At 43.4% G+C, this 24,890-nt stretch overlaps 3 protein-coding genes across 7 annotated transcripts in view; 2 read left to right on the top strand and 1 right to left on the bottom strand.

Annotated features, from left to right (window-relative positions):
- The window catches only part of ttyh1 (tweety family member 1), a 33,047-nt gene extending 22,454 nt beyond the window's left edge, over positions 1-10,593 (top strand). Inside the window, exons 8-15 of one of the 5 annotated variants that reach the window (XM_029747604.1) lie at positions 2,672-2,747; positions 2,889-2,944; positions 3,227-3,319; positions 3,438-3,530; positions 3,624-3,763; positions 5,250-5,417; positions 7,883-7,961; positions 9,417-10,593. In XM_029747604.1, the coding sequence (XP_029603464.1) occupies positions 2,672-2,747; positions 2,889-2,944; positions 3,227-3,319; positions 3,438-3,530; positions 3,624-3,763; positions 5,250-5,417; positions 7,883-7,961; positions 9,417-9,500 (789 nt within the window). In that variant the 3' untranslated portion in view covers positions 9,501-10,593. Of the gene's footprint in view, positions 1-2,671; positions 2,748-2,888; positions 2,945-3,226; positions 3,320-3,437; positions 3,531-3,623; positions 3,764-5,249; positions 5,418-7,133; positions 7,846-7,882; positions 7,962-9,416 lie in introns of those variants that run through there. The other 4 variants (XM_029747638.1, XM_029747613.1, XM_029747630.1 and 1 more) reach the window with 4 other exon arrangements.
- josd2 (Josephin domain containing 2) lies at positions 9,949-13,578 on the bottom strand. Its single transcript, XM_029747677.1, has 5 exons — positions 12,901-13,578; positions 12,538-12,666; positions 12,167-12,292; positions 11,709-11,903; positions 9,949-11,345 (listed from the first exon to the last, which is right to left on the bottom strand). The coding sequence occupies exons 2-5, from the start codon at positions 12,657-12,659 to the stop codon at positions 11,237-11,239; spliced, it is 552 nt and encodes a 183-aa protein (XP_029603537.1). The 5' UTR covers positions 12,660-12,666; positions 12,901-13,578; the 3' UTR covers positions 9,949-11,236.
- A 3,017-nt stretch (positions 13,579-16,595) lies between these two features.
- Positions 16,596-23,182, top strand: ube2s (ubiquitin-conjugating enzyme E2S). Its single transcript, XM_029747676.1, has 4 exons — positions 16,596-17,065; positions 18,408-18,555; positions 20,531-20,721; positions 20,910-23,182. The coding sequence occupies exons 1-4, from the start codon at positions 17,063-17,065 to the stop codon at positions 21,267-21,269; spliced, it is 702 nt and encodes a 233-aa protein (XP_029603536.1). The 5' UTR covers positions 16,596-17,062; the 3' UTR covers positions 21,270-23,182.
- The last annotated feature ends 1,708 nt before the right edge of the window (positions 23,183-24,890 follow it).

Raw genomic sequence — 24,890 nt, 5'->3', positions numbered from 1 at the left:
GGACAGTAGGTCTATACAGTATGGAGAGGGACAGTAGAGCTATACAACATGGAGAGGGACAGTAGGTCTATACAGTATGGAGAGGGACAGTAGGTCTATACAGCATGGAGAGGGACAGTAGGTCTATACAACATGGAGAGGGACAGTAGGTCTATACAGTATGGAGAGGGACAGTAAGTCTATACAGTATGGAGAGGGACAGTAAGTCTACAACATGGAGAGGGACGGTAGGTCTATACGGTATGAGAGGGACAGTAGGTCTATACAACATGGAGAGGGACAGTAGGTCTATACAGTATGGAGAGGGACAGTAGGTCTATACAACATGGAGAGGGACAGTAGGTCTATACAACATGGAGAGGGACAGTAGGTCTATACAGTATGGAGAGGGACAGTAGGTCTATACAGTATGGAGAGGGACAGTAGGTCTATACAACATGGAGAGGGACAGTAGGTCTATACAGTATGGAGAGGGACAGTAGGTCTATACAACATGGAGAGGGACGGTAGGTCTATACGGTATGGAGAGGGACAGTAGATCTATACAACATGGAGAGGGACAGTAGGTCTATACAGTATGGAGAGGGACAGTAGATCTATACAACATGGAGAGGGACAGTATGTCTATACAGTATGGAGAGGGACAGTATGTCTATACAGTATGGAGAGGGACAGTAGATCTATACAGTATGGAGAGGGACAGTAGATCTATACAGTATGGAGAGGGACAGTAGAGCTATACAACATGGAGAGGGACAGTAGGTCTATACAGTATGGAGAGGGACAGTAGGTCTATGCAGCATGGAGAGGGATAGTAGATCTATGCAGCATAGAGAGAGACAGTAGGTCTATGCAGCATGGAGAGGGACAGTAGATCTATACAACATAGAGAGAGACAGTACGTCAGCATGGAAAGGTACAGTAGATCTATACAACATGGAGAAGGACAGTAGGTCTATGCAGCATGGAGAGGGACAGTAGGTCTATGCAGCATGGAGAGGGACAGTAGGTCTATGCAGCATGGAGAGGGACAGTAGGTCTATGCAGCATGGAGAGGGACAGTAGATCTATACAACATAGAGAGAGACAGTAGATCTATACAACATAGAGAGAGACAGTAGATCTATACAGCATGGAGAGGGACAGTAGATCTATGCAGCATGGAGAGGGACAGTAGGTCTATACAGTATGGAGAGGGACAGTAGGTCTATGCAGCATGGAGAGGGACAGTAGGTCTATGCAGCATGGAGAGGGACAGTAGGTCTATGCAGCATGGAGAGGGACAGTAGGTCTATGCAGCATGGAGAGGGACAGTAGATCTATACAGTATGGAGAGGGACAGTAGGTCTATGCAGCATGGAGAGGGACAGTAGGTCTATGCAGCATGGAGAGGGACAGTAGGTCTATGCAGCATGGAGAGGGACAGTAGGTCTATGCAGCATGGAGAGGGACAGTAGGTCTATGCAGCATGGAGAGGGACAGTAGATCTATACAACATAGAGAGAGACAGTAGATCTATACAGCATGGAGAGGGACAGTAGATCTATGCAGCATGGAGAGGGACAGTAGATCTATGCAGCATGGAGAGGGACAGTAGATCTATACAGCATGGAGAGGGACAGTAGGTCTATGCAGCATGGAGAGGGACAGTAGGTCTATGCAGCATGGAGAGGGACAGTAGGTCTATGCAGCATGGAGAGGGACAGTAGGTCTATGCAGCATGGAGAGGGACAGTAGATCTATGCAGCATGGAGAGGGACAGTAGATCTATACAACATAGAGAGAGACAGTAGATCTATACAGCATGGAGAGGGACAGTAGATCTATGCAGCATGGAGAGGGACAGTAGGTCTATGCAGCATGGAGAGGGACAGTAGGTCTATGCAGCATGGAGAGGGACAGTAGATCTATACAACATAGAGAGAGACAGTAGGTCTATGCAGCATGGAGAGGGACAGTAGGTCTATGCAGCATGGAGAGGGACAGTAGGTCTATGCAACATGGAGAGGGACAGTAGGTCTATGCAGCATGGAGAGGGACAGTAGATCTATGCAGCATGGAGAGGGACAGTAGATCTATACAACATAGAGAGAGACAGTAGATCTATACAGCATGGAGAGGGACAGTAGGTCTATGCAGCATGGAGAGGGACAGTAGGTCTATGCAACATGGAGAGGGACAGTAGGTCTATGCAGCATGGAGAGGGACAGTAGATCTATGCAGCATGGAGAGGGACAGTAGATCTATACAACATAGAGAGAGACAGTAGATCTATACAGCATGGAGAGGGACAGTAGGTCTATGCAACATGGAGAGGGACAGTAGATCTATACAGCATGGAGAGGGACAGGAGGTCTTTGCAGCATGGAGAGGGACAGTAGATCTATACAACATAGAGAGAGACAGTAGGTCTATGCAGCAGGTTGAGGGACAGTAGATCTATGCAACATGTGATTCACTCAGTAAGTCAATAGAGCAGGCAGTGGGCCACGTGCTGCAGTCAGATATCTGAGGAGGGAAGTGTGTCCGTCAGTCAGTGTGTCTCTGTTAACTTTTCCCTTATGATCTCTCCCTCAATTTCTCTCCCCCTTCACCTCTCTCTCTTTCTATGTATTTCTTTCTATATCCCACTCTACCTCTCTTCCCCATCTACCTCTCTCTGCATCTCCAGGCTGTCAGTGACTTCTGTACAGATCCCAACACATTTGTGCTCAACTCCACCCACTTCAACTCTGGGACCAGCTCAGGTACAGTAGTGCATTGCTGCACACTAACAAAGAGTCTCTGATCATTTCGTTCATATAGCCATTCATTTTGATGCTGAAATGCCCTGACACACTGTATTCATTGCTGAGTGATGGTCTGCTGCTGTCCTCTGTCCTATCCAGACGTGTTGGATTATTACCTGACCTGCAGCAGACGTATGAACAGCCCATTCCAGCAGGTAGGAACTGTTCTCTTTTGATGCTGTGTCTCACGTAGTGGTGTTAGGGGATCAGGGTTTCAATAACACATGGACTCTTCTGAGTGCCCTGAAATGAGTGGGCTGGACCAATGTAAATATATGGGGGTTAGTATTATTTCTGGGCAGCTCTGTAATTCCAACCCTGGTGGCACTGATATAGGACAGTAAGTAAACTTGTATTTTCTCATAGGTACTGATCAGGATGTTTATAGATTATACAGTGTTAGCAAAGCAATATTTTCAATGACCTGTTGTCTGCAGCTGCTGACCCAGTCACAGAGGGCCCTTTCCAGCATCCACACACACCTATCCAGCCTGGACCGGAATGCTCTCCCACAGGTCCCCAAGGCAGAGGTACGTCACACTGGGCCAGGGTGCAACCCATGACACAAAATGTCTGCCAAATATATAAAGCACAGTGACATGTTTATGAAACTAAGTGTGACATTATCCTTACCTATTGTCGTTGTAGAAGTCACTCAGGGAGGTTCAGCAGATTCTCAATGCCACAGAGGGCAACTTTCACCAGCTAGTGGCGCTACTCAACTGTCGAGGTCTCAACAAGGTAGGCCTAGTGTTTAACATGGGGTGTAATGGTCTCTGGTGTGTTCTTGCTCTTTTCTCAAGTCTTTTTGCTCTTTCTGTCTCTGTTTCTTAGGATTATATTGACTCTTTGAAAGGCCTGTGCTATGACGGGATGGAGGGATTGCTCTACCTCTCCCTCTACTCTTTCCTTTCGGCTCTGGCCTTCACTGCCATCCTCTGTTCCCTGCCCGGTGCCTGGAGAAGCTTCCCCAGGTGTGTGTGTGTGTGTGTCTGTGTGTGTGTGAGAGAGAGATATGTTATTGATGTCATAATGTTGTTGCTGAAGTTTTCTATATCATAGTGGAACATTTCCTCTGAACTTGCTCAGCAGTAAGGTAAGGTTGTACTATATTGAGGTGCATCTCTAGGTGTGGGTTGACGTACTGGATGGATATGTAGTTCACTACTGTACCTCCAGGTCTGTCAGAGCTTCTGTCTGTCTGTAGTAAACAGCTTCCAACTGTGTCACAGCCAGAAACATGAAGGGAAAAACAGATTCAGGGATCAACAAGGGGATTCATTTTTTCTATTTGCGAGTATCGATGTAAAATTAACAGGACGTCTGTATTCCAAAGGACATTGCTGAATGCACCATCCCAAACCCATAGATTTAACAGATAAAAAATATATATATACAGTACTGTGCAAAAGTTTTAGGCAGGTGTGAAAAAATGCTGTAAAGTAAGAATGCTTTAAAAAAAAATAGACATGTTTAATAGTTTATATTTATCAATTAACAAAATGCAAAGTGAGCGAACAGAAGAAAGATCTACATCAAATCAATATTTGGGGTGACCACCCTTTGCCTTCAAAACAGCATCAATTATTCTAGGTACACTTGCACACAGTTTTTGAAGGAACTCGGCAGGTAGGTTGGCCCAAACATCTTGGAGAACTAACCACAGTTCTTCTGTGGATTTAGGCAGCCTCAGATGCTTCTCTCTCTTCATGTAATCCCAGACAGACTCAATGATGTTGAGATCAGGGCTCTGTGGGGGCCATACCATCACTTCCAGGACTCCTTGTTCTTCTTTACGCTGAAGATAGTTCATAATGACTTTCGCTGTACGTTTGGGGTCGTTGTTATGCTGCAGATTAAATTTGGGGCCAATCAGATGCCTCCCAGATGGTATTGCATGATGGATAAGTATCTGCCTATACTTCTCAGTATTGAGGAGACCATTAATTCTGACCAAATCCCCAACATTTGCAGAAATGAATTAATGATCATTAGCACCTGTTTGGTATAATTGTTTAATCATACACCTGGCTATATGCCTACAAATCCCTGACTTTGTGCAAGTGTACCTACAAGAATTGATGCTGTTTTGAAGACAAAGGGGGTCACACCAAATATGGATTTGATTTAGATTTTTCTTCTGTTTGCTCATTTTGCGTTTTGTTTGTTGATAAATAGAATCTATTAACATGTCTATTTTTGAAAGCATTCTTACTTTACAGCATTTTTTCACACCTGCCTAAAACTTTTACACAGTACTTTATATTATTATTTTACTTTTTTTTGTTTTCTTGTACAGTAGGGTAAAAGTACACAGATGTTGTGTCTGTCTTCCACACATGAAGAAGAGTGTGTTTCGTATCTGTTCCATAGGATTTAAAGGTTCATACAACTTGTTACTAAAACCCCTAATTGTTGTTCTCATGAGTTCTCCTCTCCCCTCTCTCCGACGGGCGACAGTGATTCCGAGGAGTATGAAGACTCAGACAGCGAGAGCGAGGACCCCTTCACTTCCCATCAGGCACGTAGACAGCCGGCCGTGGGGTCTCAGCGAGGGGCCTTGCCCCCCTTCTATAATTACCAGGGGGCCGGGTGGACTCCTCCCTTTTCTAGCGCGCCACCCCTCCCGTGAGTAACACAGACACACAGACACACAGACAGACAGACAGACAGAGTTGCCTCAGAGAGACCTCCCGGGAATAAGAGGAAGTTGCCCCCAGTCACTGATCTAAAGTCAGTTTTTTTTACTATAGTGGCTGAGGATGAAGACTTGGGGGAGGGTAAGCTGATCCTAGATCTGTCCCTTGGTGTAACTTCAACTCGAAGCTCCCAACTGAAGCCAACAAGATTAGGACACTCATATTGGCCCAGTATAGAGTAGTGGAGTGTGCATGAACACACACAGACCTACTGACTAAGTCTGCTATGTTAACGAGCATAAGTAAAGGAGAGGTACAAAACAGAGACACACAGAGGTTTTAGATGCACAGCTTGAAAAGACACACATATTTACTTCACCACACCCTGTAATGTTAGCATACATGAACACACATGGCAAACGTTTGACATTGGGAATACATTGGATATAGTTCTACCTCACACCCACCCATACATGTACAGTGATGGAGTAGTCAGATTCACTCTGCCTCCATATAGACACATACGGATCGCTTCGTCAGGGGAAGCAAACACACACACAACATAGATGGACACACAGACAGGGCTACTGTGGACTGCAGGGTAGGCAGAGAAACAGACACACAGACAGGGCTACTGTGGACTGCAGGGTAGGCAGAGAAACAGACACACAGACAGGTCTACTGTGGACTGCAGGGTAGCCAGAGAAACAGACACACAGACAGGTCTACTGTGGACTGCAGGGTAGGCAGAGAAACAGACACACAGACAGGTCTACTGTGGACTGCAGGGTAGGCAGAGAATCAGACACACAGACAGGTCTACTGTGGACTGCAGGGTAGGCAGAGAAACAGACACACAGACAGGGCTACTGTGGACTGCAGGGTAGGCAAAGAAACAGACACACAGACAGGTCTACTGTGGACTGCAGGGTAGGCAGAGAAACAGACACACAGACAGGTCTACTGTGGACTGCAGGGTAGGCAGAGAAACAGACACACAGACAGGTCTGCTGTGGACTGCAGGGTAGGCAGAGAAACAGACACACAGACAGGTCTGCTGTGGACTGCAGGGTAGGCAGAGAAACAGACACACAGGTCTACTGTGGACTGCAGGGTAGGCAGAGAAACAGACACACAGACAGGTCTACTGTGGACTGCAGGGTAGGCAGAGAAACAGACACACAGACAGGTCTGCTGTGGACTGCAGGGTAGGCAGAGAAACAGACACACAGACAGTTCTACTGTGGACTGCAGGGTAGGCAGAGAAACAGACACAACTCCAGAAGTCTGTCTTTCTGTGTGTCTGTCTATCGGTCTGTCGCGCCTTCCAAGACAGACATAGACCGGTCCGATCGATCACTCACAGATCTTGAGTGTGTTTCAAATGACACCCTATTCACCATATAGTGCACTACTTTGGGCCAAGTGTCCCGAAAGTAGTGCACTATATGGGGAATAGGGTGTCATTTGAGACACAGGCCTTAATACTGCGGAGATATGAGGCTCAGGTTGACCTAGGTAAAACTCCATCACTCCCACCCACCATCCACACTGTGGTGTCCAAGTCTCATGTTATCAAGTCTCTCAAATTACTCTCACTCTCTCTTTCTGTCTCTGTCCTTTATTATTTCTTTATCACTCTCTCACTCTGTCTCTGTCTTTCTCTTCCTCTCTTTCACTCTCTTTCTATACTTTGCAAGTCCAGTTAATGCCCTAAGAAGTGTACTTTCCTACCTTATGCCTTAGCATGTAGAACATAACTAAATGCCAAGTCCAGCTGGTGTATTCAGGTGCTGTAAACACTGATCGTCAGTGGCCCTAGCCTAGATCTAATAGTAACAATATCATGACCAAACTGCCCAGAGTAAAGTAACTCAGATTCCAGGTACCCAATAACCAATAAGAATGCAGTGGACTCCTGATAAATGCTCTGGTTTGGGGCCGTCTGGAAAGCACGCACTAAAGTGGAGCATGTGGATATCCAGAGCAATTAAAAATGAATGTATTTTGAATTGGGACTGGGGAAGTCTCAAGTTTTAAGTTGCAATGCACGTACACGTTGTACACACGTGCACTTCATCATTGTACATGAGTTTGCATTTCCCAAAGTGCACTTATCAGGAGTGGACTGTGTGTATAATGTCTGTGTCCCCCATGCTGAAACCACCAGCTATCCCGCTGCCTACGTAGATGTAGTGCCCTAATAACACTAATGCCACCAGTTATAAGGAGGTCCGTTTCTACATCTCCATTTCGCTAATCGCTCTTCCTCCCTTTCTCTTCTTACCCCACCTCGGTTCCCTCCTTTGGTCCACCTCCCTCTTTATGTCTTTCTCAATGTGTCTCATCCCTTTTTCCCCTCTCTCTCACTCATTCTCCACTCCTGCTCCTACTCCTCCTCTTCTGCCTTCCTCCTTTTCCTTTCGTTTCCTCTCTCTTTCTGTCTCTACACAGGACTCCAAACGTTTCCTCCAATGGCAACCCTGGCTATGAGAGCCTACCCCTGACTGACAGGCAGTCCCCACCCCCCTCTGTGAGTTCCTTTGTATTCGTGACATCCTAATCTGTGTCATTTGTCATCACTATGCGTGTAAACCGTCACTCGAGGTGTTATTTGCCTGTACGTTTGTCGTTAGTCGATAATCAACATTCTGATCTAACTAACTGGTGGTGGTGGTGGTGATGGTAGTGGTGGTGATGGTCTAGGTGGTGATGGTAGTAGTAGTGGTGGTGGTGGTGGTGGTGGTGGTGGTGATCTAGGTGGTGATGGTAGTAGTGGTGGTGGTGGTGATGGTAGTGGTGGTGATGGTCTAGGTGGTGATGGTAGTAGTAGTGGTGGTGGTGGTGGTGGTAGTAGTAGTGGTGGTGGTAGGGATGATGGTAGTGGGGATGGTAGTGGTGGTGATGGTGGTTTTGGGGGTGATGGTCAAGGTGGTGATGGTAGTGGTGATGATGGTTGTGATGGTAGTGGGGATGGTGGTGATGGTTGTGATTGTAGTGGGGATGGTGGTGATGGTGATGGTAGTGGTGATGATGGTAGTGGGGATGGTGGTGGTGGTGATGGTAGTGGGGATGCTGGTGATGGTAGTGGGGATGGTGGTGGTGGTAATGGTGGTGATGGTAGTGGGGATGGTTGTGATGGTAATGGTAATGGTGGTGATGGTAGTGGGGATGGTGATGATGGTAGTGGGGATGGTTGTGATGGTGATGGTAATGGTAATGGTGGTGATGGTAGTGGGGATGGTTGTGATGGTGATGGTAATGGCAATGGTGGTGATGGTAGTGGGGATGGTTGTGATGGTGGTGGTGTGGCTCCAACCTCACAGGACCCTGTAGGGCAGGAGTGTAGGCATGGGTGGGCCGGGGTGGTGTTGGCCCATCCAAATTTCTGCAGGCCCATCTACCAACTAAATTCTGTCTACGCACCTGCTGTAAACTGGCATTCTTTTTTTATTCAACTAACCTAAAATATGTGTACTATCGCTTGAATGGGAAAGCTCACTTTCTGCCCCTAACAACTAACTCCATCGGTTGTCACCTCTCTGACTTTGGACATGCTAGAAAGGACGTAAATACAGTGCTTTCTGACCACAAACCTGAGACCTAACCCTAACCATTACCCTACCTTTGTCCTTTCTAGCATTACCATCCCAGTTCTAACTTTTACAACAGTCCCTGGTGCTTGAGGTAGAAGTTGCCTCCATCCACCTCTGATCTGGGATCAGATTACCTGACACCCATTCCTAACCTTAACCATTTGGAGGTAAAGACCCTGGATCAGTGGTTGTGAATAACTTCTACCTCCTCTACCCCTGTTGTTAGGGGAATAATGTGACCATGTGAGTGCTCATCTTCATACATGAGATGATTTTGAAACAAATTTGAATAATGGAGATTTCTTGTTGTTTTCTTGTCTCCCTTCTCTCTGCACACCCTCCTCTGTGGATCTTCAATGTATCGAATCAAAACGCTGTTTCTGAAAGTACAGTACTCTCCCAGCATGCTGACTGGTTACGGGGGTAGTCAAACACACCCCAACTCTGCCCATTCAAGGAATCTGTATTCACGCTAATTTTGTTTTTATGTTTAAAAAAGTATAGATTTTTTTTTTGTTTTCTTATGAATGGACACTTTACTGAGATTAAGAAAACATAACTAATCCCGAAAAATTGAGCTTTAGATGTAAATTAAAGGTGCGTAACGTCAGTACCAAAAGGTTGAATGGCCTGCTGTAGAACCTCACAGTAAGCTAATGTCAGATACAGTAGGTAGCATGATTATCAAGAGGTCTGAACCAGGTTCACTTGGTCAAAGTCACCCCTTACAATCCCCGTTGTCTGTCCAGTGTCAACAGTTGCGCGGCGAGCCAGAATGGTATTGACGTTACATTGTAGTTCTATATTTTTTAAATGTAGCATCAATTTATTTTCACGTTTTTATATCTATATCTTGTTGTAGAGAAACACTGACACGTAGAAACAAAACACATTTTTGGGTGAATGAATATGCAGTCTCCTCACTTGGTATTCAACGTGCAATTTTTATTTGATTTACTTTTTATAGGTGAAAACTCTATCTCCCTTGTATTACCTTCTGATACTACACATTTCACTGTTGATGACATTATCTAAATCAGGGATGGGCAACTCCTGTCCTTGGGGCCAGAGTGGTAATTAAACTAATTGCATTCTAAACTGAAGATCATGATTAGGTGATTATTGGAGTCAGGTGCAGAAGGGACACCAAGTCCCCAAGGACTGGAGTTGTCCATCCCCTCATGAAACTTTGCTCTTAAAAAGAACATTGAAGAGAGGGCTATAGTACCTCTTTGTAGGCTGAATGGAGAACTACAACTCCCATCCAACCTCGAGACCATTAGAACTACAACTCCCATGCAATGACAGCAGGCACATAGCAATAAAACTCCTGCCACTGGTGCTGCAGTAGCCCTACCGTAAATAGCAATAATAACTATATAGCAGTGGGTTTCTGGGGTCTCTATAGGATGTTATGTACATATGTGATGTCAGATTTCATTGAACACCCCCCTTGCCTACTGACCTTGTTAACCCTTGAATTGCGTTTGTATGGTATAATCAATGCTCCTTTTGAATGGCATCCTTTTTCACTCCAGAGTCTAATATAAATAAAATAATAACAATGAATAAAGTTTGGCCTTGTTTAAGTCACTCAACTGTGAATGAACTGTACTGCTGAACCTCTGAAAGACAACGAGACATATCGTTACATATAAATAACATTTTCTTTATATCCTCTGAGTGTGTGTGTAGTTTGAGGGCGTGTAACAGAAAGACAGTGCTTCCATTCACTTGGATATGCATAGTTAGATGTAGACACAGGACAGTACACAAACATAGAAGCATTATTTTCACACAGTCAGTTGTCAACATGACATCCAATATCTCTTCTGTACCTCCTCAGTGCATAGAATAAAGACAAACCAGTTCTAACTGGTCTACCTCGACAGTGCAGTGCATAGCTGCGGAAGAAGGAAGAGAGAGAAGGAAAAAGATAGATGCAGCTGTAGTGTAGAAATCCAAACAACAGCCAGTAAACTGTTACAAACAAGCCATTTGGGACAGAAATCCCTCGTCATCTTAAATTCTCTTTGGAACTTTGTGTGTGTAAGAGCACCCACACTCCTCAGCAACCGGTAATGCATTTCCTGAAATAGTTACTTTTTGTTAAGTGCCTCTTGTTTTCTAAAATGTTATTTGTTTTTCCCAGAGTAGAGCAGAAGTTTGAGTCCCATGCTGAATGAATGAAGGAATGCCCAGGCCAGAGGAATCACTTCCTGAGGTCAGAGTTCAGCCAGGTTCCGTACTCCTCCACATCCCTCCTCACAACCAGGAGCATCTCTGCCACATCTGGTGACAGAACTTCACTGAGAAATGTACTGAGAGAGAGAACGAATGGGAGAGTGAGAGAGACTGGTTTACAAGAGTGCAAAGTACAAACTGTAACAAACAGACACTGTGGTAAGCCCCATGTGACCACTCCTCTAACAGGATGAGATCGAACTCGGACTAGTAGTCTACCACAGTCAAATTGTGGGCTGCGTTCAAGAGTTCCTGACAGGGTAAGTATGTAAAAAAAATATAGCGAAGGACATTTCTGTTCGCAAACAATTAGCATGAAAAGTTTAGCATTTGCATATTTTTGCATTTATCACTATCAGCTGTAAAGTTGTAGATACTGTGTCTTTGATAGGAGTTGTACAATACATGTCTGCATAGTCGTCATTCCTCCCTTCACTCACCGGAGATCTGCTTCGTTCCCGATGCAGACAGGACTCTTTAGTTTGGAGTCGAGGTTGTAGTAGTGTCCATTAACCTGGCGCACTGCAAGCCAGTGCCGCCGCTTGACGGGGAGGGACACAATTCCGAGAGAGACACGTGACGGAACGTTCAGGATGAACCCCTGGACCTTGTCAACACAGAGACTCTGTACTGTTCTGAGGGAGAAATAGAAAAAAGGGAAGGAGATTTTGGGTTAAAATCAACAGAGCCACAGTGGTGGTGAAGGGTAGGAACAGTGATGAACAGTAGGAGTAGACAGAATCTGTGGCGAAGTTTCCTTATCAGTAGATTTTCTTTGGTCAATAAAACTAGGTCTTCATGACCTGTAGCAGTACTTGGTTGGATTTATTACACAGGTGTATTTAATTGCCAATCATCTCTTCCGAATCTGTCTGGCCCTGAGGTATTGAAGTCTGACCTGCGTTTGTCCCACCATACTGCAGCTAACTCTCTGCTCTGTAGGGCAGCCATGATGACGTTGATGTCATAGTTGCCTGTGCCCAGCATTGAGCGGTGAGGGTTCACCACACATTGTGGAGCTAGCCTGGGGAGGGAGGGGAAAGAGGGGAACATGGTAAAAACAGATTCACATGCTCTTGGAACTCATGGAGAAAGTGTGGTGGGTGCTCCTTGGATCACAGGCTAATAGCAGTACTTGATGATTTACATGCAGAGATTGCATATTGAAGAGCCTGTGTGTTATCATTGACACAAAGAACCCTGTTAAGCCAAAACACCGCCCCCTAAAGATGGCATTACACACACATCGCCTGACCTAAGTGACCTCACCGCTTGCAGATGTCATCTGCCGTCTCCTTGGTGAACACTTGTTCTTGCAGAACGTTGTTCAGAGCATGAATGGCGCACAACTCCAGTCGCTGCTTCTCATGGAATACCTCTCCTTCGCTCATAATAACCCTGTTGATAGACAAAATACACAAAACATAAGCATATTGACTGCAGCTGTTCAATACATTGTTGAATACGAACTTTCAACAAAACAGTAAAAAGGAATGAATGAAACACTTTGCAAGGGAGCAAAAAATGTGCTATCTCCTCTGTAATACTACAGAAAAAAACACGTCCATTTGAAGTCCAATAGAATGCTTAATTTCATTCAAATGTTAGCTAACTAATTAGATCAGTCTTTACCGTATTGGAAGTTGTCCGCAGTGTAATGGTCAAATAAAGCGGTGTTTCAAAGTCAGTAATAGCTCCTCCGGTGCTCTTATTCCACGACAAACAAAATAATAAAATGTACCTAGCGTACACGTAAATCTATTATACATAAACTTGTTGATTGTGCGGTTTTACGCTCACAAGAACATGCTAGTCAACTCTAGTAAGAATGGGGAAAAACCGGAAGCTTGATTGTTGTTGTTCAACTGTCACGCCCCGTAAATTGGAGCGAGCGTAGTTTTTGTCCTCGCTGAATTTCTCTGCAACGCGCATCAGGCTATCCAATCAGTGATTAGTGCGCGCTGAAAGCCAGGAACTATGCGTGGTGCCAGCAAAGATGGCGCGCCTGGAAAAGCCCATAGACTTAGATAGACATCGTATCATTGTATATGTACTATTATGGCGTTTGTGAGAGCAGGGGCAGCACAATTGAGGGCATCTCCATTTTGAAGTAGTACATTTTCTATGATTTGGTAAACAAACTGAATGTGTGCATACCACTGAGATATAATAAGAACTGAAGACTACATCCAAGATGTCTGCCTGTTGTTTTCAAGGTAATCTACTCACTTTCACATAGGGTTGATTAATTTCATGGACGTCTATATCTGGGATTACCATCGCACAAGGAGCAGCACAAGCAGTGATGACGTCATCACATCATCCAAAAACAGACCGGACATTTGATTAATATAAAATGTTAATATCTTCGGCTGTGAGTGATGGATTTCAAAGATGATGGTACAAAAAAACAAAAAAACACATGTTTTATTTCTTTGTATTATCTTTCACCAGATCAAATGCGTTATGTTGTCCTACATTAATTTCACATTTCCACAGACTTCAAAATGTTTCCTTTCAAATGGTATCAAGAATATGCATATCCTTGCTTCAAATCCTGAGCTACAGGCAGTTAGATTTGTGTATGTCATTTTAGGCGAAAATTGAAAAAAAGAGTCCGATCCTTAAGATTAAACTGTGGTACAGAAGCAAAGCTGGAACCCTGGCCTCTTGGTGCATACTGCCACCTGGAGTGCGTTGTTTGAACAGGTATAAAGCTTGCCAATTTACTGCCACCTGCAGTTATGGAATGTTTGTTCACAAGTATAATGCATTGGCTGATCCCTCCTGGTGACCTGGTTGGAATTATGTGATCCTTCCTTAACCCATAGGAAGTCCCACCCAGTGACTACTTCAAAATGGTGAAAGTGCTCAATGGCGCTGCCCATTCTAAAATAGACATTTGGGCACTAGAGTCCTCTATCTATCTCTATGGGAAAAGACAAACATCCCGTCCAAATGAGCGTGCCTTAGTATAAACTGTTTAACTGTTTAATGTAAATAAAAATGATTGAATTACTTTATTGTATTTTATTGTATTTTTATAACATCGCAATTAACAGCCATAAAAATCACATTTCAGAAAAAGTATTTGCATATGACACAAGCAATCATGTCATTAATCGAAAACCATTTTCTGATTGCAGAGAGGAACACAAGGGAACATTTCTGTGCTCTGTTTTCCTACAAATAATTCGAAGAAAACATCCAGAACCAGAATCCAAAAATAAAAACACGCAGACAATGTAGTGATGAGGCGCTCTCTAGTGGTCACTAGAAATACTGCAGGAAAAAGTCTCAGTGGGGGTGGAAGGCCAAAACTTTCCCTTCCAAAATGATGGATACTAGGAATAATTTAAATGTAATGTTACTTGGAATGTACCTTTTCAAATCTCAGGTGTATCACTGTATCTTGAGGATGGCATTAATAATCACTCATCTACATTAATTTACTTTTAAATAACAGGCAATTTTCTGTCTGGCACATGGTAGGCACTTTCCCACTCTGGCCTTTGTGACCATAGTTCTCAGGACGGTTGGTCAGGGCCAGGGGCTTTCAAATTCAGTCTGAGTTTATGTCCCCACAATCACACATTGATGTCAGTAGACTGGGGTTGGCAGGTTGTGATGTTTTCTGTTTTTTGTTTGTACGGAAGCAACACTTACATTAGATTTGCTGTGAGCTGTAAAAGTTTCCTCCATGCAGGTAATTCATGTGATAAGAGTCTTACAGGTACAGATAATTAACCCCTTATTATAATGTTGGATGCCGGTGCTTGATGGTTTGGTACCTTAACCATGAGCAAATAAATGTTTTACCTCATGCAACAAGGGGTTACGTACCCGGGTTTTATTGTGCTGCTTACCAAAAGTCATGAAGAGTGAAAAGGTGATTTGTGGAAGATCCTAAAAAATGATGTGGACAGGTTTGAGAAATAGCTACATTTGTTGTAATGCCTTGGAATGGATGGCGTTATGTGTGAACATTAGAATGACGACCATATTGTTACACAAAGTTGCTATTGTAACAATTCCCAAGCATATCTAACATTTTGACTAATAGTTCATGCTTCTGATAGCATCGAACGTTCTAAATTCTCTCTGATTTGTTGCATTCTAGCCTGGCTGCCAACTCTGTGTCTCTGCTCAGCTATTACATTCCACTCCTTGCCAAAGCAAATGACAGGAGAGGCAAGGAGTTGAATGTTAGCTAAAAAGACTGGTACCTCGACTAGTTGTATTCAATTCAAATTAAATCAAATCAAATTGTATTTGTCACATGCTTCATAGACAACAGGTGTAGACTCACAGTGAAAGGCTTACTTACGGGTCCTTTTCAAACAATACATAGTTAAAGATCAAATAAAATAAATAAAATTGAAATAGTAACACAAGGAATAAATATGCAGTGAATAACGAGGGAGTACCAGTACAGAGTCAATGTGAAGGGGTACAACGTAATTGAGGTAGCTATGTATTGTACATATAGGTGGGGGTAAAGAGAATAGGCAACAGGATAGATAATAGACAGTAGCAGCAGTGTATGTGGTGAGTGGCCAGTATGCATATGTGTGTGTTGGGGTGTCAGTGTAAGTATATGTGAGTGTGCATAGAGTCACTGCAAAAATGGGTTAATGCAGGGTTGCCATTTGATTAGCTATTTCGCAATATTGTTTAGAAGTCTTATTTATTATAACTAGGAAAGTCAGTTAAGAGTAAATTCTTATTTACAATGAGGGCTTAGCTTCCCAAACACTAACGACACTGGGCCAATTGTGCACCGCCCTATGGGACTCCCAATCACAGCCAGTTGTGATACAGCCTGGAAACGAACCAGGCTCTGTAGTGACGCCTCTAGTACTGAGATGCAGTGCCTTAGACCGCTGCACCACTCAGAAACTTCTTTGGTTTGGGGGTAGAAGCTGTTCAGGGTCCTGTTGGTTCCAGACTTGGTACATTGATTTGATTGGTACCACTTGCGCCAGCAGAGAGAACAGTCTTTGATAATTTGTTAAGCCTTCCTCTGACACTGCCGTCTATAGGTATATTGTATGGTAGAGTTAGGTTCACTAGGGTTAGGTTATATTGAAGTTTAGAAAAAAGTTTATATTGTGTGCGGCTGTCTGTCAAGATGAAGGCCTACCCTCTGGGTGGGTATGAGTTTTTCAAACGCACCTATGGCTTGGAAGCATTTTTGACATTCTCGACTTTGGATGGCTGGTGGAAATGTCAAGTATGATGACGACAGACACCCTACGATATGTGATTGGTCTTGTTGGTTACGACGTTTGTACACGTGTTGTATGGCTAAAATGCCGATTGGTCAAGACAACACAACACAATTTCATTTGGGAGACGTAGTTGTGTTCCGTGTCAACGAAAATAGTAGCTGGCTAGCTACTCTAGCACTTGGCCACCACATAACTTTGGCTAAAAACACTTTCTTCCAGTAACTCGCTTCCCTTCACTGTATACCCCAAAAAGCAGGCCGTTTTTAGCAGAATAACGAACTGGAGTTTACGTGCATCTGAACTTTTGAGGAGAAGGATTTCAGCTAGCAAGCTGCAGCTGGCTAACGCGTTAGCATAACTTGATCGCTTGCTTGGCCATTCAAGATCTAAATAGTCGGCGATAACTGCATTTATTCATTTATTTGAGGTGTCGTGGACCACTTTCTCGTCAATCAAGCATACGCTGCAAGCATTTATTAGTTGCTAGCTACCGTTGCTATTTCGACGAGGATCACAGAGTTAGTTAGCCCCAGTCACCTGAATAGTAATATTTTTCGGAAGACATGGTAAGTTAAAATTGTTTTCAAACACTTTCATAAATGGATACAATTATTGGTTATTTAGCTAGCTAACAAAGCAAGTCAAATTGTTTGCCAGCTGTTTAGCTAACGTTAACTAGCTAACTACAGTAACGTTACTTAGCCGAGACCTAACTTAGCTAGCGAGTTAAGTTGGGTAGCTAACGTTAGTTGGTTGTTTGCTTGCTATAGTTAACTAACTGGCGTTAGCTGATAACGTTAGCTACGATTTTCTTTTGCAGGCTAGTTCAGTGTTGACACTTCTCCCGAACACAATTTAAATGGCAAACTGTCCACCATAAAGATTAATTACTAACTAACTTCTACACGATTGTCAGCAAATTAACTATCATAACGTTAGGACACCCCAAAGTTGGCGTATGTAGCTACCTATGCAAGTTTGCTAGCTACCTAATGATGATTTCGCTGGCTAGCTACCTAATGTTAGCTTGCTAGCTAGATATCTTATTTCCTCTCATTTAGCTAAATTGATGAGCTGTAATAAGAACTACAACAATGTGTTACACGATTTGGCGATTTTATGGTACATTAGCTATTTGACTTGACAATGTGAACTAGTCAGTAATTTTAGCCAGCAATGCTACCATTAGCTAGCTTTCGGCTAACTGTTAATTCGCTAGCTAGCTACAACCTAGCCATTCTGTCTTTGTCAAATAAAGCTAACTTGATGTCCGTTTTGTATGGCTAGAAAATGCTAATACAATATCTTTGACCGGTTTGTACATTTATCAATGAGGTAAACTGTCAGACATTGGCTGAAATCGCAGTTGTCAGTTGTGACACAGCTTATCCACTGCACTCTCATGATGATATTATCGTGAATCACCACCTGGCCTGTACTGTAGCGACTCAACTCCACGATTTACGATGGAGTTGAGCAGCGACTCGTGTGGGCAAACTGGAGTTCCTTAGTCCCATACAATTCCGTTTTTATCAAAAACGTCTGTTTATAGCATCCAAAGAATAGCCCGCAATTACACAGACATGTGTGTAATTGTGGGCTATTCTTTGGGTGTTGAAATCAGTACTTTTTATTAAAATTGATGTGACTAAGGAGCTCCAGTCTGTTCACACTAATCGCAGCTCAACTCCATCATAAATCGTATCAGACAGTAGATGGCTACATTGATTCTGAGCAACCATTTTGGTGACAGCTTTACTGAAATTGTCCCTTACTGAGATTTTCCTGTTATTAATGTGTTTGTGATCATGGAACCCACACATGCCATATCTATAGTATTTACCATATTTGCACCTTTCTGTTGGTAGTGGGACAGAATAGTAATATATGTGTGTGCCCCGTTTATAGAACTCCAATGTAGAGAACTTGCCGCCCCAGGTTCTGCGTCTGGTGTACAAAGAGGTGTCTGCACTAGCTGCAGATCCCCCTGAGGGCATCAAGATCTACCCCAGCGAAGAAGACATCACAGAACTCCATACAGCCATCGAGGGACCAGGTAACGCATACCTCTGTCATGGGAAATGTTTTGTCTGCCTAGGGAAGCTGTAATGTAGAACATTCTGGGGTTGACATTAAGCTATCAAAGGTGCTTGTCCATTGGGCAAGTACAGGCAAAGGTCATGGTCACTTGCCCAAAAAACGAAAATGGTCTTTTACACGTACAAATGTAAAAAATGTGAACATTGTTTGAATGAGTCAGCACACTTATGACACTATTCAAACCCCTTTTTGCATAAGTTTCATGCTAATTCTGTAAAGAAGTTCCCTTAAGGCATCAGCATGCTTCAGTTCAGCTGGCGGTTAGCCGAAGTCGGCTAGGCGAACCAGACGAGTGTGCTCGCATACTCCCTTAAAAGACCTTCGCTTGGAAAAACAAGTAAAAAGCAGAAATAGTATTGTTTGTCCATTTAACGCCATAGCCAGTATACACTTCCTCAACATAGTCAGAATTAATCTAAGATAACTCAAGAAATCTGTCAATAGTTTTGACGTTTTTGACAAGGATGTTTGCAGTATTTCGCAATGAAACATTTTCATGAAAACGAGTCATCTCTCGTTGAATGACAACCGACTTCACTGAAGAATCCCTACTGTTGGCCAATCACTGACAAAGGCGTGTAGACTTCGGTTACTGACTCTGGCTACCAACTTTGGCTTGCCACAAGAAAAAATGTGCGCCCGAACAAACAAAAAAACGTACCGAAGTCCAAAACTAACAAAAATGGCGCAAAATATTGTCTTAATATATGCACAAACTCTTCCGAACTGTTTCAGCTGGGAAGCATGCAGACGTCTTTACTCTGACAGACTTCTGATGAAAAGGGTTAAAGTGTGTGTTAAAGTATGAAGTAATGATCACACATGTAAAATCCTCCATAGAGGCATGAAATTTAAGTCTCCGGTACTTTTGTGTACTTTTTAGACAATAGTTCTGAAAGTAGCTCTCAGCAGCCAAAAGTGGTACATGGAAATTGCATACTATCGCTCTGCTGAGTGTATCTTTTTGACTCTCACTCAAATGGTGAGGAGCTGAAGCTCATTGTCTGAAACTAATTGCTAGGGGCTGGCCCACGTGGGGTAAAATGTAGGGGAAATGGTGCAGCACAGCTTCCAGAAAAGTTGCTTTCAAACTCTAGATTTCGTGGCTAATTCAGGTTGGACCTCAACTATGCTCAGATTACACACTGGCTAGCTAACACACTACTAGAGGCAGTTGGCACAAAGGCCTAAACATTTTATTTAGTTGTCCAATCTTCACTGTCTGAACTGGAAATCACATAGGCCTACTTGAGTTGCAAGGTATTTTGTTAAATTATGGACTCCTACCGCCATTTGAGCACTGACATTTGCTACCGAAACGTCTTTCTCATCAGTATCACTGCACATTTAGCCTCCTCCTGTTTTAACAGGGTGTAATTAGCTTATTGGCTATTTGCCTTCATTAAAACAATGTTTTTGTTACATATGTCCATCTGACCTATTCTAAATGACAGACTAGCAGTTCGCTAATAGACCAGATGCATTTATTTTTTTCAAATCTGCAGCTCGTAGTTGGAACACGTTTCCCTACTTTAATCAACCAGTCCATTTTGAATTTGTGATAAAGCTGTCGTGATTTGGCAAAGAATGTAGCTTGTCTACAGTTTGGTTTGTGTATCCCATCTGTTAGATGCATTTTTATAAGCAGTAATTTCTATAGTCTTAATGGGAGCTTGGGTGCGCAACGCGTTTGTAGAGGGAGCGGTCGGATCTGAACGGAGTGAGATGCGTAATGGAGGTGAAAGAGAATGTAGGGAGAACTGTGTGATCGCTTATGCACATGAACAAATGGAACTCGAGTCGACGTGAATGAGCGCTAGTCTTCAGGACAAAAGGCAGATTCCACCTTACCGACTGTTCAGTTTACCTACTCTGGACAACCGGTAATGTCAACCCCTGCTTGATGTGGTTTATTTATTGTGCTTCAATAGAAGGAACCCCGTTTGCCGGGGGTGTTTTCCGGATGCGCCTGGTCCTGGGGAAGGACTTCCCTGCTGCACCACCGAAAGGCTACTTCCTAACCAAGATCTTCCACCCTAATGTGGGCCACAAGGGAGAGATCTGTGTCAATGTCCTGAAGAGGGACTGGAGGGCAGAGCTGGGACTCAGACATGTATTACTGGTAAGAAATATTTAAGCATCTCTATGGGTGCTTCTTAATAATCCAAAATAGCAATGGGTGAAAGAAAATATTGTATCTGGTGCATTTTATATTCTTAACATTTTGTGTAGTCATCTCTGCTTGGTTCATGGAAACCCTTGAAATATACCCTGATGACTCACTGGTGTTCATTCTCTCTCTCCCCTCAGACTATCAAGTGCCTTATGATCCATCCCAACCCTGAGTCGGCTCTCAACGAGGAGGCGGGGCGTCTGCTCCTGGAGGACTATACAGAGTATGCGTCTCGTGCTCGCCTCCTGACTGAGATCCATGCCATGGGGGGGCACGGAGGGACGTCTGGGGTGCCCCAGGACCCCGCCGATGGCCCCCAGCCCAAAAAACACGCAGGGGACCCGACCAAGAGGGCGATGGGGCCAGGGGTTGCCCCCTCTGCTGCTCTGGGTAACGGAGCCAATGGAAGCAGTACTACCTCCAGCAGTAGTAGTAGCAATAGTAATGTTGTAGGGAAGAAGAAAACTGATAAAAAGCGAGCGTTGAGACGACTCTAATGCTGTTTGGAGTCTTCTCTCTCTCTGTGTGCGTGTGTGTGTGTGCGTGTGTGTATACTGAATATTGTTCCTCTTTCCCAGACTCTTTCTATCCCCCTGACTCTGTACTGTCCCTTTTGTACTCATTGCATCTTGTATCCCTGTTCATTCCTTATTGCCATATATTCTCCCAATCCCCTGTGGATAAATCCATTTGCATTCAATTACTTTTTGACAGCACACCTTTTTCATTTGAATGAAACCTTCCATACGTATTTGTCTGTTGTAGAAGTGCTCAGAAAGTGAGTTTTTGGACCTGAATGCCAAAACACAAAAGATAAAGGTGCTCAAAGTTGACCCATTTTGGGTACCCCACCACACAATGAGACATCCATGTCTACATCACTGGAAAAGATAAACGGTTGAGATTTGATATATTTTTAAAGCTTGCTAACAGAGTTGTCAGACTACTTAGTAATTTCTTGGTTGGGTGGGGTATGCAAAATGGGGCACCTTTATCTACAGAATGTTTTTGTCATTTCGGTCCAAAAAGTCACTTTCTGACCACTTCTTCCATGGGGAAAAAATGTATGGAAAGTTGTTTAAACAAAAGGAATGTTGTGGAAAAAGTGACTGAATTCAAATGGGTTCACCGCTGTGTGTTAGTTCTCTCCATGGTTCCTCACGGTCATGATCTGAGAGAGGTTTTATTGGGTTTCATACACAGCACTAGTGATTGTGTGTGTCATACAGTAGCTACCCAGCTCAAGACTGTTTGAGCTTCAGTCTGACTCATCTTCCCTATCTGAAATTAGGCTTCTTTCTGTTCAGTGTTCACTAAACAAAATGTCTTAGATATTTTGCAGAAACAGAAAATGCCTCTTTCTTTCCCCACCCCCTTCTTGACATGGCTCCTGTTGCTGAAATGGTACTGTGTACTGCCCAGCTAGCCTCGTGTTGGGAAACTGGTGAGATGTTTTGTCATGTCTGAGTTGAGTTACCTTATACGAAATCAGGTTATCGGAAGGGAGTCAGGATAGAGGACTTATTAGAAGATTATGCAATGTTTTTGATTCATAGAGTGAAACACAACATGATGAGATGGTCATTCATTGGGTAGTCAAATGAGGAAGCAACAATGAGCAGTTTTCCTAGAAAAGGTTTGTCTAGTAGTGGTCGAAATGAGATGGACACGAAGGGAGCAACATTTGGTCTGATTATTACTTCTAAACAATTATTTCACCCCTATTGTTTTGTAAATGTTTATCCCCATGTATAACTATTCTGTTTTTGCATTTTTACAAAATTGTCATTGTTTATTCATTGTCCAGTATTTGCCAGAGTGGTTTTAAAGTGACATGCCTATATTCAGATGTCTTGGTGCCTGTATGAAGTAGGTTATTGTCCATACAGGATTAGGTTAGGGTGCAGGATTGTGCATATCATTGATTATTAATTATATCCCATATATAATTATGGATATTTATATGGTCTTAGCGGCACATCTGGTCTTTAGTACTAATTTGCCAATAGTGTACCTGTGAACCTTTTATTGTTAAATGTTTTTGATTTGTATGGATCAAATACCTGCTCTGGTCGTATGCACTGTCCAGCTCCTATCCTGTTCCCATATGGGCCAGAATTGGGGGAAAAAACTATGTATTTGTCAATGGGGAAGCCTCACCAGATTTGATAGAAAGGAACTCCCCACTCGATGCGCTCCTCTGGCTGGGTTTCCTGGGCATGTTTTCTCCCTCTGATCTAAATGCATGTTGGCGCCTACATTTCCCAGGGAAACAATCAACAGTTGTCTTTTACTTCGGTGGGAGAAGGTGCCTGGGAAACAGTCATTGTGCGAAACTTAACGGGTGGGTATTTTTGTGTCCATTTTAAGTTATTTAAATTAATAAATTAGACATATTGGAACATTTTGAGAAATGTATCATTTTAGTTCTTTCTTCAGTGTTGGTAAGATATTGAACATTATGGTGTGAATAGCATTGCTCTCTGTGGTACAGTAGTATAATGACAGGGAAGGGAGAAATCAGATTTTTAGGGAGCCCCCAATGTAGGTTGTCTATCTGGGGCATATTTAATTGTAAAAACAGGATTCATTTCCTCTTCATCTGTAAAGGTCTGAGAACACAGGATGGGTTAAAAAGCAACAGGGGAGACGAGTTGAAGGAGGGAGCCACTACACTTGAGCTCCACCCATTGTGTCATGAATTCCATACACACCTGTTTAGTCTAGTGGAATGTGCCCCCAGCAAGCAGGCTGTCAGTTGACTTACATAATGAAGGGCTCCTTCCTCTGGCTTGGCTGCAGTGAGCAGCATGCAGAGCAACCAGCTACCCATCTGGTTGGAAATAGCTGCCTGACATCCTGGTAATTGCCCTCAGACACCTGGGTGTTGGGCTGGAGGTGACGCTAGGAAACCCCCTGTTTAGAAAGGTTTTTCACCTTCTAGTCCCCCTCAGTGGAAAGGTTGATTCAACCGTCTATCGGAGTACCCTACCACCTTGACGATTATGGAGAAGGGAAATACGGAGTGGCTGCGGATCCAACTTTTCTGGCCCCATCTTCCCAACAGCTAAAGGTCCCAAAGCTTTTGCTCGTCTGAAATTCTCTACTTTATACACAGTCTTGGCTTTACTCATAAACAACAGGCTACTGTTGCGACTGGTGCTCGTTTAGATAAAGTTAGATCAAAGCTGAAACAATGTCTGCAAAAACACTGATACTGGTCTATATAACAACCAAAAATAATAGCGTAGTATGTTACTGTGTAATTTCTTATGAGATTTTTAGGATGATTGTACAAATGGTTACATTTTTCTACAACACAACATCGTGCGCATTAGGCAAAATATTTTATTTTATTTTGAACTAAGCACAGCTAGGCTATGCTACAGTTTGTTAACTCCGTCTGCTTGTTGACACGTTCGCTCACTACATAAAACACTAGGGTACTTCCTAACTACACTGTAGGATTCTTCGTAACTACACTAACTCAATAAGATGTAAATGTGCATATCCCCCTGAAACAGGTATGTTTGGTATGCAGATGCTCCATGGATGTTTCACCGGTAATACTTGAATTATCATAGAAATGTGAAGGGAGGTTCTTTAGGAGTAGATCAGAGACTGTGTAAAGTACAGAATCTTGCACATGCACAAAAGCTTCGGGACCTATAACTGTCGGGAAGAGAGGTCCAGAAAAGTGTTATCGACAGCCACTGCCTAGAAAATGTGTTCGGGCGATAAGCCAAACGAAGCCGACTAGACGAAAGTCTTCGGGTGAAGTCTGGGGAGGTGCATCTGCAACAGCCGAAAGTCGGACACTAGTGGTTTTCCAACAGCAAGGCTCAGATCAACATGGCAGTGCCAACATAGCTGCTGTTTGCAAAAGTTCTTCAGAATAAATGTAAAAGTTTATCACACACCCATTTGTAACCCCTGGAGCTTTAGAATCGTGGCAAGTTGGTAATGTCTTTGGTCAAGTTCGAGTGGGTCATTCAAAAACACCCTAACGATTGGTTGACAAATAGTGCCTCCCACAATACAGGTGATGGCTGCATGGTGCAGGTGATGAGAAGCAACTGCGGCGACTTCTTAAAAAACTGCATGACGTTTGATCACAT

The sequence above is a fragment of the Salmo trutta genome, chromosome 3 (assembly GCF_901001165.1).
Source record: "Salmo trutta chromosome 3, fSalTru1.1, whole genome shotgun sequence".
NCBI classification, from domain to species: domain Eukaryota; kingdom Metazoa; phylum Chordata; class Actinopteri; order Salmoniformes; family Salmonidae; genus Salmo; species Salmo trutta.
This window is presented reverse-complemented; position numbering and strand designations above follow the sequence as displayed.

Bases quoted from the DNA above. Each gene is read 5' to 3' on its own strand.
- josd2 (XM_029747677.1), bottom strand. From the start codon at position 12,659: ATGAGCGAAGGAGAGGTATTCCATGAGAAGCAGCGACTGGAGTTGTGC. The intron at 11,904-12,166 runs GTCAGACTTCAA...TTTCTCCCTCAG, and splicing joins GTATGGTGGGACAAACGCAG to AACAGTACAGAGTCTCTGTG. The intron at 11,346-11,708 runs GTGAGTGAAGGG...TCTCTCTCTCAG, and splicing joins GGGAACGAAGCAGATCTCCG to TACATTTCTCAGTGAAGTTC.
- ube2s (XM_029747676.1), top strand. The intron at 18,556-20,530 runs GTAACGCATACC...GTGCTTCAATAG, and splicing joins TACAGCCATCGAGGGACCAG to AAGGAACCCCGTTTGCCGGG. The intron at 20,722-20,909 runs GTAAGAAATATT...CTCTCCCCTCAG, and splicing joins GACTCAGACATGTATTACTG to ACTATCAAGTGCCTTATGAT.